At 40.7% G+C, this 15,837-nt stretch overlaps 2 protein-coding genes across 2 annotated transcripts in view; one reads left to right on the top strand and one right to left on the bottom strand.

Annotated features, from left to right (window-relative positions):
• kdm6a (lysine (K)-specific demethylase 6A) overlaps nucleotides 1–11,417 on the bottom strand; it is a 60,790-nt gene extending 49,373 nt beyond the window's left edge. The window contains exons 1-4 of the mRNA XM_073473006.1: nucleotides 10,886–11,417; nucleotides 10,682–10,745; nucleotides 8,532–8,640; nucleotides 8,069–8,118 (exon numbers count right to left, since the gene is read on the bottom strand). Coding sequence (XP_073329107.1) covers nucleotides 8,069–8,118; nucleotides 8,532–8,640; nucleotides 10,682–10,745; nucleotides 10,886–11,112 — 450 coding nt within the window. The 5' untranslated portion in view covers nucleotides 11,113–11,417. The remainder of the gene's footprint in view (nucleotides 1–8,068; nucleotides 8,119–8,531; nucleotides 8,641–10,681; nucleotides 10,746–10,885) is intronic.
• Nucleotides 11,418–12,895: 1,478 nt separating this feature from the next.
• Nucleotides 12,896–15,762, top strand: fundc1 (FUN14 domain containing 1). The gene is made up of 5 exons (XM_073473007.1): nucleotides 12,896–13,009; nucleotides 13,523–13,676; nucleotides 14,071–14,146; nucleotides 14,269–14,397; nucleotides 14,962–15,762. The coding sequence occupies exons 1-5, from the start codon at nucleotides 12,991–12,993 to the stop codon at nucleotides 15,037–15,039; spliced, it is 456 nt and encodes a 151-aa protein (XP_073329108.1). The 5' UTR covers nucleotides 12,896–12,990; the 3' UTR covers nucleotides 15,040–15,762.
• Nucleotides 15,763–15,837: the final 75 nt, after the last annotated feature.

Raw genomic sequence — 15,837 nt, 5'->3', positions numbered from 1 at the left:
TACACTCTGTGCTGTGTGCGTCAATCTTATCCGACGTGGCTGTAACTCTATTCCAGCCACATCCGGCGGCATTCTCATTATCATTGGCTCGTGTTGTTTATCAGAATATGGATGGAATGAGTTTAATAGACATGATCGACAATTTCTTATATTTCTATCGAGGAAAATTATCTTTATTGTTTTATCACTCGGCCCTTCTAGCAACTATAGCTGTGAAATAATAAATGCAGTGGAGTATGGGGTGCCGCTGAGAACTGCTGTTGGCAATAAGTGTAATATTAAAAAAAATCTATATTGATGTCTTGTTAATAATAGAATAATTAAGAGCCTCTTAGTAGTAGGCGGCGGTAATGCACTTTAACACTGGTTGCCAACCGCCATACAATGGAAAAGAAGAAAAAGCCGTAACAGTTAACTGTTAGCTAACTAGTGTGTGGCATGGATCTGCTGCGTGGCTCCTATGCATTGATTCATTACTGCTGTGAAAAATTATGTCAAAATGTCAGTCAGTTATGGTAACAGACCCTCCCACCTCCCTACACTCATGGAACAAATGTTTTTCACTTAACAAAAAAAAACAGACAAAACACACAATAAACAAAGTTAAGAGGAATTTGACAGAGAGCATTGTTTTTCCTTCAAAACGTCAATATATATCGTGATAGTAACATTGACGTGAATTATTACAGTTACTAGTACAAGCACCTATAAATTGTACTGAAGTACAGTACTTGAGTAAATGTAAATAGCATTAATGAGTATGATAAGCATGTTGTCAAGAAGTAAAGGACAGGGACTCTTCTGCATAGCTGCACAAAGATGCTCTGACACTTACCTTTCCATCTGCTTCTACTACTACTATAGTACTGATTATACCGACATACCATAGCCGTCTAGCTAGTTACCTCACTAACATTAGCAAGCAGATGTCATATTAGCATGAGTGACGGTTGGGACAGCATTGTAGTTATATTGAAAATGATGGGGTCATTATTTATCAACTTTCTAGAATGTGTTTCACTCACAAACCAGTTAGCAACTTACCGTGAAGACAGCGCTTCACTTCGCTGCGTCCGAACTACTACCTACTCCGCTGTGACGCACCCTGCTACATGTACTGCTTGCCCTGCTGAGTCTGAGTGTTGTTAAGGATGGAGTTGGAGCGCACTCTGCTGGACAAAGTACGTCATGACACCATTTTAAAGGACTCCAAGCATGTTTTTCTGCATACGGTGTGTGTAAAATCAATTTTTCATATTGCCCCATAAAGGAAAACAAATACGCTGATTGGTCTAACAGGCCCATTTAAGGGGCGACCGACAAATGGCCAGGCTCTGTGTTAAACCCATTATAAACTAATGTGCCACAGCCACAATCACACTTTCATGGGCTTTGTAGTATCAAGGCTCATTATCAACGTATGATTATTATCCACAATGGCAGCATTGGCAATCAAGAGAAGAAAGAAGAGCCACTTTAGGATGAAAAACTACAATCATTTTTTATTTTCGTACTAACAATGTATCAAATGGCAATGTAACACACACAAGATAACATGAAAGGTCACTTGTCAACTATCATCTGTGACAGCCCAAACTTGCACAGAGTAAAGTGGCCTTTAACCTTTGTAACATAATATTTCCTAACTGACAGTCCTCTCTTCTGAACCCCAACACAACACTAGGTCAAACACTTCAGAAAACCACAAAGGATAGACACTTTTTTGTTTCGCTCCCATTTATCATCTCCATCTTAGGGAGCACTTCAACATTGCCAAGATAATATAAAGATGCTGATTAAACACCATGATTAAGTCACAGGTGTGCCTTGAACTTGTCACAGTACAAGGCCACTCTAAAATATGCAGTTTTATCACACAACACAATGCCATAGATGTTGCAAGTTTTGAGGGAGTGTGCAGTTGTCATGCTGACTGCAGGAATGTCCACCAGATCTGTTGCCTGTGAATTGAATGTTCATTTCTCTACCATCAGTCATCTCCAATGTCATCACTGAAAATTTGGCAGTACATCCAACCAAACTCACAACCGCAGACCACCTTTAAGCATGCCAGCCTAGGATCTCCACATTGGGCTGCATCACCTGCAAAGTTGTCTGAGCCCGGCCACCTGGACAGCTGATGCAACAGTTGGTTGGCAAAACCAAAGAATTTCCTCACAAACTGTCAGAAAGCGTCTCAGGGAAGCTCATCTGTGTGCTCATCATCCTCACCAGGGTGCTAACAGTACTGTAGTTCGTAGTCTTATCAGACTTGAGTGGGCAAATGCTCACCTTCAAAGGCATCTAACACTTTACAGAAGTTTTCTCTTCATGGATGCACGATATGGCCAAAACTGTTATCACGATATGTTTTTTTATATTGATCGATGTCGATAATTATCACGATATACAGTATATTTAACAATAATAATGTTGAATTGACAGTTTAATACACTTTAATGCCTCCTGTTCTGTAAGACCTAGTGTAGTTCGGACGTGCGACCAGACCACAGATCAGCGGTGACATCTTTGAGCTGCTCCTCTAACTTTACCCTACACTCTGCGTAGAGCTGATTTTTCAACCGTGCTTATTAGGCATCATATCTTTAGCGATACAGTATGTAACTGCGCTGGTTCTTTGTGTCGCTTCAGTTTCTTTTCATATGGGGTAATGGCTGAAAAAGCAGCGGCAACTGTTGGTTGTCGAACTGAAGTTTGACTAGTAGAAGCAGTGGGGCTGGGCTGTTAGCTACTTGAGGGGAAGCTGACGCTAGCATGATAGCGCTAACTCATACTTTCGGAGTACTGTTTGGGACGGTACCTTTTGACATGATGGAAGAGGTTGGTGGTGTTTCCAGTTCTGCTGAGGACTGGTCGCCGACACATTTTGCACCTAATGGTGGTCTGTGCTTTGTCAGACTTCAGGTAGCCGAACTATTTCCAAATAACCAAAGTGGTATGACCTTTCTTCGGTACAATTTCTTCGTCTTTGTCAGTTTCCTCGCACTCGGTTTCGAGTGGACACAGGTGGCCACTGTCACTCTGAGTAGTTGTGAGTGGGAGGGGCCGGAAACATGCATCAACCACATGCATCTGTTTCTCTGCTGTGTGATTGGCTGTTGGTGTAGTGTTTTCTAGGTAAAGAAAAACGGACTCAAAAATAACTATCAAAAATAAATGTCAAAAATGTATCATCGTTATCGTGGAGAATTTTATCATGAAAATGATCGAGATCGTTTTATCGCCCAGCCCTAGATGCACCCCAGTACCACACAGATGGCAACAAAGTCCAGACATGTAAGCACTGTGCATGTTTGGGCGCTCCGTATCCGTATCGCGCTTCCACTTCCCTCCAATATCAAGCAACTTCACACAGCCACTGAAGAAAAGTGGAACAACTTTCCTGGTGTTTGCAATTGGTCACCAGGTAACCAAAAATGACATATGGATATCCTGTTAATAAACACACATATAGGTCATGTTGCTAGATAGGTGTCCTGCGTCTCTCGCATTCAAATCTGAACGGACGCAGTGAAATCATCATCCATGCATCCAGGGGACGCACCATATTTTATCCCCGATAGCGCTACATCATGAACAACACATCCATATTGAAATAATTATAAAAGGAAACTTGCTACCAAGACAGAAAAAACAACAACAAATCATCTTGACATGATACTTTCTGCTTCAACAAAGTCCAATCCTTGACACACAAAACGCAAACTGGGCCACCGTCAAGAACAATCTGCTCTGATCGATTCTGTATTCTCTCACAGTGATGATGACGGATGATGCTTTACCGTTCAGGAGACGTGCCATGTTGAAACCATAAAAGTAAACTACCATTTAGTTTATTTGAATTTTTAAGACAAGTGTATCAGGATGATGTTTTGGGGCTTTAGGCCTACCAGAGTTAGGATTTCATCAGTTGAATTGGATTTTACTGTCCAACTATTCATCTTTATTCAGTTTAGCGCCAAACTAAACTTCCTTATCAGCATATTTTACCTGCAAGCCCCATTCACACAGCCTTTCAGTGCGGGAATCATGCGCCAATACTCCACCCCGCCCTGTGTGAAAGTTACAGATGTGGAGAGGGGGGACAGTTTCGCTGTGGCTCTGATCCGCTGCTGGAGGTAGTATCAGAGCCGCAGCAGAGGCGAGATGGCTTTTGTGTGAATGGAAAAGCCAGAGGCGCGGATCAGGGGTGTGTCTGTCTGATGGTGTTCATAATCTGACAGCTAAACAGATCCTTCACTCATCAAATAAAAGAAATGTCCCACACTTCAACCCACAAAGCAACAGGACCAAACAACAGTAATGTAGTAACTGGTAGTGTCTTTGGCAACTTATGAGGGGAAAAAATACCGTAGTTATACATGGAAAAGTGTCTGTCATCCTGTCCGTCCTACCGACTCAACGTCACATTTCTGCCCGAAAAACAGTGTCTGTCCCTGACAGCAGATCCAGACAGCTCTTGAATGGCAGTGATTATGTGACATGATTTAACTCACCACGTCTTTGTTGCCTTCCACTATTGTGTGTTGTAGTAACTGTCTCTGGCAACTTGTATAGAAAAAAATCTCCTCGACTGTCAGCCCTCCAGATCGAGACTTCAGTGAACTCCCCACCAGAAAACAGCATCCCTCTCTGCGAGTGAGAGTCAGACAGGGTCCTCCGTTTACTGATGGCGATTATGTAATTATGTCATTTAGAGCAAAAGCATAACTTTGTCACTTTCCTGGATGTCACCGATCATCTCCAGGATCGGGGGCAGGAGTTTTTCCTTAAAGATTTTATAGATGTCAATGGGAATTCCATCCAGACCTGCTGCTTTTCCAACCTTCACTTTGCAAATAGCTTCAGACGGCTCAGACAGCTGTAATGGTTGATCGAGTCCGTCTCTCCCCTTCTCAGATAGGGAGGGAAATTCGAGCCCATCTAGGAACTTTGTTAGCAAATAAGGGTCAGAGGGAGGTTCCAATTTATGTAAATTTTCATAATGATTTGGTGTTTATTTCTTTAGGATCACATGTGTTTTGATATATAATGAGTCTTTGAATGATTTAGAATTTCATTTATCGCTGTTTTGTCTTGTATTGCCTACATTCGCCACGCCAATAATCTCCCAGCTTTTTCACCCTAGTCATAGAATGACTGTTTAAGTCTAGTCAAATTTGCCAGCCCTTATGAGACGAAATTTCATTTTAACAAGTTCTTTTTTTGGCCACTCTCTTTTGTAGTTCAGGTGTATCATTTAAGTATAAATTCCCTCTCAAGTCCAATTTCTATTTCCAGTTCTATCATTTGGGGTCTAAACTTATTTGATTTAAAACTTGTGTAGCTAATAATATGTCTATTTGTTCCTCGACCAAGCTTAAAAAATTAGGATTGTGTCACCATTTTGTATCAAAATGCCATCTTGGTGGGCGTTTAAATGTTTTCCCTGCAGAGTAGTCGATGGAGAGTGGCGCATGATCTGAAATCACTATACTACTATATGAGCAGCTCTTGATTTTAGGCAAATGTTATTTTGAAATTTGAAACAAATTGATTGAACTATGTACTGCCAATTTATGTCTATTTGAGTGTTGTACCATCGGTTTCATTCCTCAAAAGTCTAACCAGGGACTGCAAATCAGAGGATTATTCTGTATGTACCACATGTCGAGGGCCTGACACGAAAGTGCCCATCAGCCACTCATCTGTGACCTTCCATTGCCCTCAGTTCTTGCAGTGTCTCTCAGGCACTGGTGGTACCGGTCAGTTCTTGCTAGTGTTTTAGCCAAGTATATCAGTGCTCTAGAGCAAAAACAGAGAACCAAGCAGAAAAGCATCACTCCACAGACCACACAAACAACGTCGTCATAAAGTGGAAAACTCTGTATCTGTTCAAGCCATCTGAGTAATCAAAGAATATTTTGTAGGATAGAAGACTCGTCTTCATTTCCTGTATATCCGCTCACATAGGCACAGAATGTACGCATATTCATGTCATCAACTTTGGTGTTTGCCTGTTTCGGTTGTTGCTGGTCATTAAGGTTGGCTTCATGTTTCAGTATCTTAAACAATATGTAATGATGGTAATATGTTTTTCATTGTTTGGCTCTGTGTAATTATATATCTATATCCATCTCTCTCTATATATATATGTATATATATATATATATATATATATATATATAAATAATTTCATTTGAAACGAAATGACTACGACATTGCAGTGCCAAGTCGCAGCTTTCAGAGTGTCTGAGGATGGCACCCTCAATTCACTCATATGACCACAATACATTTATTGCAAATTTCCCCGTTGTGGAACTAATATAGGATTATCTTAAGCACATGTTTCACTTGCTGAAGACCAGATGTAAAGCAAAAAAGCCCAAAAACAAGCAAGAAGTCAAAATGACTGGAGTACAGGCCTATTTTGACTTCAGCTATTGACCAGAACAGGCTGGACACACTGGATGCATGTGCAGTGCCGTTGCGTGGCGTTACCTCTCGCTTTTCATTTCAGCATCCATGTTAACAGGTTAGACCGGCCACATTGGATGCATGAGATGCACTTCTCACGCGCTTGTCAAGTGTGGCTGCTGCACCGCGTGATCTAGACATTCAGAGTCTCGCCTATTTCTACTGTGACACGCGCAGTTATGGGCTAAAACAGACCTGAAAACGACCTGTAGACAGTCATATCCACATCATACCAGCATTTCACAACAGTTTTAATGTCTGTACCTGTACAATATGTCACAGACATGAAGAGAACACACACAACAACAGGTGAGGGGCAGTTTCTTTCACTTTCTCTCCCTCCCTCTCTTTCCCCCTCGTGCTTTCACACTCATTCAAAGGGGATAAGGGAAAATCACTCCATCATAATTATTGATTATTATCTAAGGCAAACTCCATGTAAACACATAGGGCAGGCAGGAGCCGCGCTGCAGCAGCAACACAGCCTATGTGAACACAGACACATGAGTGACCTGCAGCAGCTCAGCAACGCAGCCGCCACGCAGTACACAGGAATCCACTGTGTCCAGCCTGGTAGGGTCTCCAGGGTGACGAAATTTTCCCCACCAACTAATGAACTTGTGACAACACTATTGATACCAGGTACACTGGCTTCGTCAATGACGGTCATCATATTTAGACCGCCGTGTTAATTTACTACAAATCAAACTGAACATTTCATACTGCAGCAGCTTCACATTAAAAGCATTTAACTGGCGACTCATTTAACACGAGTTGATATTTATTTTGAAGTAGGGTAGAAACACAATGTGTTCAGTTAACACCACTATTGCTCATTGAAAATGTGTCTACAGAGAAAAACAACGGTCATTTTCAGCATTTAGTGACAGAGGAACTATTTTAAATATGTCAGGGAGTAGTTTTATACAGTCTGTGGGAGTAACAGAACAAGAAGGAGCTGTTAGATGAAGCACTGCAGACAACTAGCTGCACCCCTCCAACTTTTGAAACAACTTCTTTTCCGTCATTAACATTAGCAGGTTCAGTATTTGCATTGGGTTTAAATCTGACCACAGGTGCTTAATTTTGCAATTTTACAACAAATCCTCTGCCTTCATTTCGTCAGTCTACTACTTACTCTCGTCACATTACACGTGAAATGCAACCCTGCTGCTGGCCCCGCTGCTCCACAGAGTAGACAACCGACAGTAATTGTAGCATCCGCCGTCCGAATAAGTATTGATTTTTTAAAAAGCAAAATGATGGTAGGGGCGGTGGGCAAGTAATGTAATTGGTGTATGCCTTAAAACCATGTAACATCGGTAACTACCACAGCAAGCCTAATATGTATAAAGAGACAATGCATCATTGTCCCAGTATGTTCTGACTGCTCTAGCATCTGACTGTTCAGTGTATGCTGCAATAGTCTGTGTCCAAAGAGGACCATGTGGACTCCAGGACTACTACAAGAACAGCTGTGAAGAAGGTCGGAGAGAATAGTGGCTACTCAGCAAATAATGCCTGTTACAGCTGTTACAAAAGAAGATTTAATTGGACTTTAACACCAATATGGAGTGTTGTTCAAACTCACCTTCCAGTAGTCCGACTGTAAACTGAAGTACCTCTGGTATGCAGATAATGCTGAGAAATTGGTGAGATGAATAAAAGAACATGTTAAAGAAAGTTTTCAAGAGAAGCACAAAATGTCTAATGGCGAAATAATAATTGTTTTCCAACCAGTTTTAGCAGTGTAAACCAAAATAATGACTGAACAAAATCAAAGTAACAACAGCACACATCTGATGACTCCTCATGAAAAATCAGCAATCATTATTTTGTTCTTTATTTGGACCCCCAGTGAGTTCCATAAAGTGGTCGCTAGTCTTTCTGGGGGCCACATACTAACAATAACAATACAAAGAAATAATCTAAAATCACACAATAGCAAAACAAACAATGGCAAAACATACCAAACAAAAAGATCAGAAACTAATCAACTGATCTTGAGCCACAAATATGGAAAAATAACAGGATTTACACGTTGAGACTCTCACCTTTTGGATAGTCCTCCAGCAGGAGGTTGAAGTGGCCCAGCTGACAGAAAATGTCAGGGTCCACTTTCCCCTCTGCTTTCAGGATGAGGGCATCATAGCAGTTAACAGCCTGAATGAAAGAACAATAGCAATGTTGAGTTAAAAGGGTGTTACAAAGCTGCAGTGAAGAATACAGATTTAAAGGGTTGGTAAATCTATGCATATTACACAAAAATGGTCAAGTTATAAATGGTGAATATGGCAAGAAAACTTTAGCTTGACCCTAAGTCTTAGGCCAATACATTGGGTTTAGAGGTTATGACCCAACCAACTGATATAACACCAAAGAGGTGCATTTTCCCTTGTTCTTTAACTTATACAATTGTGCTGCAGAAGCTTGCTAAGGCCCAGCAGAGCAACCTGCAGAGACAGTGTGATTCAGCAAACAAAACAATACGCTAACACATGCATCCTCCAATTGTGAAAACTATGGATAGCCATGGATGACTGAGAACCTTCATCAACATATTCTGGGATGGCACCATAATGAATGTATCTTTCCTTGATTTAGGTGTGTTGACTATCAGTTTAAACAGTACCTCATGCTGAACTAATATTCTCCCTTCCCCCACATTTTAAAGTGGTAAAGTCCAGAGAGAGGATATATAAGGAACTTGGTATCAATATAGACACCTTCCACCATTTAAAATACAATGTCATTTAATGTGACAAAGCCTTATATGTGTAATGTTATTAAAAAGAAAGATCTCACTCCGATTTTGTAAGTTAAATGATATGATGTGGATAGGCCTGACTGGCCGGCCAGGTATCTCCTATCCAACATAGTATGGTGGACAGCGACAAAAAAGGCAATAACTGAGTACATGGCTGGGCCTAATCTGAAAGTACACACTGACAAAACAATGTTAACAGCCAGCCCTCCAACAAGAAAACCAGGAGCCACATGTTGAAGACACATCAACCACTGGCAGCGTAACGGTGGTAACATGGACACAATTACCTTGTGTGCAGCAAGCACTGAACTGTTAGTTTAGTGGGTGTCCCTGGCTTCCGCTTTATAATCAATCATCTTTGTTACAAACACTGAACGCCCTCGTCGTGATATGGGTTTGCGAATGGTGATTAGCCTGCTAGTAAGCTAGCAAACGCTGCTGCTAGTAAGCTAGCAAACGTTTGCTAGATATTTTCTTCCCATCCCCGCCATCTTGGGCCAAGTCAAGCAGCCATTATTTTGCAACCCTAAACTAGCACTATGTATTTGATTCTCCGTCATTAATGTAAGCTAAGTTGAGCCGTTGAACCTTCGCTATACGTGTAAGTGAAAGAGGGAGAAAATCGCAGGAGAGTTAGCCGCTACATGCTACCAGGCTGAGCTGACGCACAACCCAAACTCTGGCTGCCGTTATTAAAGATGGGACAGGGGGTTACAAACATATCTGTCGACTTAATGTCTCTTCTCTCGATAACCGTTAGGGAAGTGAGCGTCTCCCCCTTCAGAGACTCGTTGTCATACTTTTGCAAGTCACAACAGTTAGCTAGGTGGCAAGGTGGTTTACATTCGTTAACCTCACCTTAGAGCCCCTTAGTTTAGCTTGACTATAGCATATGGCGCAAGCAGAGTAACAGCAGGTGGAGTATTAGTGAGTTTTCTTTACACATTCCCGTCTCTATTTAAGGATCATTGTATTGATAGCTGTACCCAACAGTCATGATTTGACAAACGTTTTCAAAAGCCGATACAATGCTATCACGTAGCATGGTACCTATTCTAACAACCGATGACACCAGCGATCGTAGCAGGGTGGAGAATCATATCATCCTGCAATTCTACTGTGGCGATTGTGTCTGCTAACTCGGGCCTGTTTATAATTGAAATATCAAACAGGACTGCACTAAAGTAGTTTTATCATATGCTCGTCAGTGCAAAAATTGCTTGGTTAATTTAACAATCACGTCCATAATTGAAAGCAGCTTTTCCAGTCAGACACTGCTTCAGCGTCAAAGTTGGAAAATTGAGACTTGTGTATGTCGCGGCTAGCCATGTAGCAAGAGTGGCATTGGGAGGTCTGTACCACTTATTTCAGGTGGGATATGCACTAATCACATGAGATAACCGACAGAGGCGACTGTGATCCTATTCTGTGGCATACCTTTAACAGCAAGGCCTTCGTTCTGGCGCCATCTTCTTGAAGCCTATGAAATCCAAACAGTGAACTGCAAGTAGAGGACAGACAACACACAGGCGGTTCCGTATTACTTGGAGGCAATTATATTTGCTGTTTCAAACTGAGCCAAGTAAGATTATATTACAGAAAAGAAGCGTGTGAGACAGTTCACACAACAGATCATCTAACCTGTCAGTTCCGACCAAGCTCTCTTTTTCTTGCGCTGTTAGCTTCGGAAAGTCCTCTTCTATTTCAGTCGCTGTTCCCGACGCCATTTTCTCCTCGTCATTACCAGCAACGCCGAGACTCCGGGCAGCAGCAGAGGCAGCGGCTGTGAGCGACACTCCACACGATTTCATGGAAAAGAAATGGGAAGATCGACGGGACCGAGAAACTCCGGCAAAACGCAATAACATGAAAGTGTTGCACACCTATCCAGGACTAAAACGGGGCGTAGCGTAATTCTTGCCAAATCCTCAAGGAAATGATCCCTTCAAGTTACCTTCCACTTTCCTCATTGTACATCAAAACACAGCGTGTATTCCAGTGGCAAATTATGCATGAAGTTGGTGTAATGTTGGGTTTTACGAGTGAGTGTTACTTGATAATATCGCAAACTTCCCCAACCATCGGCTCAAAGTTGTTGTAATTGTGTCACATAGGCAAACGCACGCCGCCACCGTCGGCACGCCCTCTGCTCAACCTGGCCAATCAATAGCCGGCGTGTGCAGTCACCTGACTGTCTCTGGTTGATGTGTTGCGAACACGCGGACGAACACGCTCACGCACACATCATATGGGCTTCCAAGACCCACCCCAGGACCTGTGATTGGTTACTCGCGGTATATTATGATTACGTAACTGCAATTTAAAGCAGGTTATTGGTGAAAATAGCTGTCATTTGTGTCATTGGGGGACGGCTGTCAAGGATGTTTGTTGCAACGTTGCACATGTAGGATGGATAGATAGATAGATTAGATAGATAATATTGTTTATATCTATTATTATATATCAAATATTGTTTATAAAAATACATTATATCCATCACACGCTTGCATATACTATATTTGCATTTCTACAGTTATACATTGAAATTATCCCGTGCAATCCAAGTCGCTGTGTAATTATATATTTTTTATACTATTATACTGTTGTGTAAAACACTGCACTCTAAATGTGTACTACGATTATGGGTACACTTATTCATCGTGTCTGTATATGACAAAGGTGTATATAGGCCTATAGACTTTGGTTTTATATTTTATCATCGTATCTTGTTTCATCTTTATCGATCACTCTATTCAGTCACTTTTTCCTTCCGCTTCTGAATGCTTTTATTATTAATTAAATTTTAATTTCATTTGAAATCAAAGTCTTATCTTGTCTCATCTTAGCATATTAAAGAAGTTCTACACACTGTACATTGCACATGAATGCATGTGAGGGTCTGTACAATGATTTGGATACTCTGAAAATATCCCCACATTATGTCCCATGACTGCTTCGGTTTAGTTATCATCAACCACAGAAAATACACAACCAAACAACAAAATTGTCCCAGATACCACAGTGTATGATGGGAAGGAAATCAAATTGACTGCAAAACTTTACAAAAGGTATGTCAGGTAGAATTCATCTATAACAAGAAGCAACCATAGGCCTACATGTGTTTAAAACAGGCTGATTTTTTGTATCATTTGATCCATCGTGTTTTGAAAGCCTCTTCCCACTTCCCGCTTTCTTTTGTATGAGCAGATTTGACAGGAGCTTCCCCACTGACGGTACTAGCCTCCTTGATTTTAGACATGGCAGTCAGTTTTGATAAGCATTTCCCACCTGAGTAACTGGTTTTGTTACCATTTTAAAGATATATATTTGTTTTGTTGATTGGAATTCTGCCACTAGCAATCGCCTCACTTAGGAAGCAAACCCCATGATGAATAACTTAACCTTTGGCTGTTCATAAAACACTTGATGGAGTAGCCAGGGTGGCATACTGGCTTTTAAAATGTTTTTCTTTTTAAAATTAAAATACCATTGTTTGTTAGTAGTAGCAGTGGATGTTCTGTTTTGCTTGATCTCATTTGTATTCTTTTAATGAAATAGTAATAACTATACTTACACGATGCATTATTATTAGTAGTAGTAGTAGTAGTAGTAGTAGTAGTAGTATTATAGGCAGACCTGTCCCTGCCTCGGTTTCTGTTTTACTTTTACCGTCAAAGTTATGCAAATGACGCCGAACGTGCAGGCAGCTGAGGACAGACCTATGGGACAGACCAGCGCACTCCAAAATGGCGAACCGCGACAAGGGTAAGCAGGCCTACAAACTCATTACCGTTTTAACTGAACTATGTAAACTGGGACACCGGTTATTCTAGAGCTTGAAGTGCACGCGGGGCACGTTTTAAAATGTATAACTTACGTTCTGGTGTCCTTAAAGCTCCCCTGCCCCTCCCTCTGACAGCGCGATGTCTTCAGACATAGCATTAACAGCTAACTTTTCAACTGTCGCTTAGCTCTACTTGTCTAATCATGCTAACTTATTGTCTGGCCTAACAACTTTACCAAGTTCTCAATGAAGCCATTAACGATTTGTCGTTAGCTTTGTTGAAACCCCTGTGACACGAACGTCGAAACGGATGAAGTTCATCATTAAGTTGTGCCAGTATAACGATCAAAATGTTGTGTTATGTGTGTTAACTGTATTACTCTACACAGATTAAGTTAATATGGTAGCACTGCCCTTGTAGCCAGTCACTACTGTAGGACATCCCTTCTCTGCTATTGTATGCTGACGGTTTGTATTTTTCCATGTATTTAAAGAGCTGGAAGAGGAGATCTACGACAAAGTCGTAGACCTGACAGAATATGCCAAACGTCAACGATGGTGGAATCGCCTTTTTGGGAACAACTCTGGCCCCGTAGCAGAGAAATACTCCGTGGCCACACAGATAGCCATAGGGGGAGTGAGTGGATGGTAAATATTCCGTTTGGAAATATATTGTGCATCCTCTAGGTACTCCTTCTCAACTCTTCCACATCAGTTTTAGATCAATAACTATGCATAACAGAAAACAGTTTGAATGGCTCAGATACAGCCCAGTACCAAGTAAAGTATAATTTATGGCCCCTGGGGTCTCAGATGATGTTCTGATCTACCTGATCTACCTTTTCTAATCTTGTCCCATGTCTTAGAAAGACAAAACTCCTTTTGCCATCATTTATGAATACACAGTCCATGTTCCCTACCCATAATTATTTCTGAATGTGCATTTGGTGCATCATACCAAAATGTTACAGTGGTAATTTTAGAGGCAGTTCAATTCATTAATGTGAGATTAACATTCATGCTCTGTCTTGATTCATTTTAGGTGTGTGGGGTATCTCTTCCAGAAGGTTGGTAAAGTTGCTGCTACATCTGTGGGGGGAGGTCTTCTGCTGTTGCAGGTATTCTTGCGTCACTACTCACAGTCATGCATGAGTTAAGCCTTGCTACAGAATAAACAACATTTCTGTGAATCTGCCTCTAATCTTTTTTTTTTTTTTGCTTTTTGTCTGACTCTCTCTAGATTGCTAACCATACTGGCTATATCCAAGTGGACTGGAAGAGAGTAGAGAAGGATGTCAACAAAGCAAAGAAGCAGTTAAAAAAGGGCACCAAACAAGCAGGCCCAGAGCTGAACACATTTGTTGAGAGGGTAAGATTTTTTGCATGTTGTTTTGTTTTAATTGTCACATAATGTCTTGTATTTTTCATCCTTCCATCACATTTGAAATAAGACATTTGAGATTTCCTGGTGGTCTTGTGGTTAAAACACTTACCATCTGACTGCAATGTCCCTGGTCTGATTTTGAGACCTTAGCTTCATGTCATACCACTCTGTTTCTGTCAGTATTTAGACTGTCACCATCTATTAAAATGTAAAATGTACTCACCTTCAAACTAAGTATGAGTTACAGAATCATGCAGTAACCTAGTCAGACATGCTTGTTTTTCAGCTATTCTGTACTAACTAAAGGTTCAGCTTGATTAAGCTGTCAGTAACAACATGTCAGCAAAGCAGTTAACTGCAATCACTGCAAGCTTACAAGATTCTAATAATATTTTGTTAGTTTTCTTAGTGTGACTTTGGCCTGCTTAAAAAAAGTGTTGGAGTAAGTCAAAAGCTTGACTAAAAAAGTTAATTCATTGTAACATGTCAATGAGAATTGATGTAAATCTACAATAGCTGTAACTACTTTATATACTGCTTTCTTTTCAGTCCACCGAGTTTGTGAAGAAAAACATTGTTGTCACAAGTGGTTTCATTGGAGGATTCCTGCTCGGCCTGGCATCTTAGGGTCTGCCAAATGACAAGAGTCCCTGTTCCTTTGATGTCATGAAAAACTACGGAAACAATATAAATCATTGCTGGATGGTTTTTAAGTGTTTAATGACAGCAAGCAACAACTTCATATTAGTTTGTAGCTGTGTGTCTCTACATAAGCTGCACATCCTTTTGTCTTCTTAAATACTGTACCTCCACATGATGAGCACTGTCCATATAATGTGGGACTTCTTGTTTTTTTGCCCATTCAGGAATGACCCTTTCAAAATACTCCACTTTCCAGGGCAAAAAATGATACATATCATACAAAAATATTGTAAAAATTTAAAGGCCATCAGAATGTTGCATTTTTTTAATTTATTTATTTTTAGCCAACTGACATTGCACCAAAAAGAAAGACAATGCACTGTTATAGCTGCCTTGTTGTGCACAATTAAGCCAAGTCAAGTGCAGGTCGATTGAAATTCACTATTACATGGCAGCCCCATAGGACTCCATCAATGCCAGTTCTGTTTTTTTAATTTCCAGAAATAGTACTCTTCAGGGTACTGACAGATACGGGATTGATATGCCTTTAGAGGTGCTACATGTTTGATGGGTTATGTCAGCCTCCCCTGCATCTCTCTTTTTGTATGTATTTTGTTTGGCAGTAAATTGATGCTTTAGGTCCTGAAGGTTGTGGTTTGTCTATAATGTAAGTTTGATGAAGAAATAAAAATGATAACATAACTTGAATTGTCTTTAAATGAATTGAGTATGTCTTTTTACTCTTGATGTACACCATGGCCATTGAATGTTATGTGTTTGTTA

The sequence above is a fragment of the Pagrus major genome, chromosome 9, assembly GCF_040436345.1.
Source record: "Pagrus major chromosome 9, Pma_NU_1.0".
Taxonomy (NCBI): domain Eukaryota; kingdom Metazoa; phylum Chordata; class Actinopteri; order Spariformes; family Sparidae; genus Pagrus; species Pagrus major.
The sequence above is the reverse complement of the archived record's forward strand: the minus strand, read 5'-3'. Positions and strand labels throughout refer to the sequence as shown.

Coding starts and splice junctions, on each gene's coding strand:
- fundc1 (XM_073473007.1), top strand. Junction 13,677..14,070: donor ATAGGGGGAGTGAGTGGATG/GTAAATATTCCG, acceptor GATTCATTTTAG/GTGTGTGGGGTATCTCTTCC. Junction 14,147..14,268: donor GAGGTCTTCTGCTGTTGCAG/GTATTCTTGCGT, acceptor GACTCTCTCTAG/ATTGCTAACCATACTGGCTA.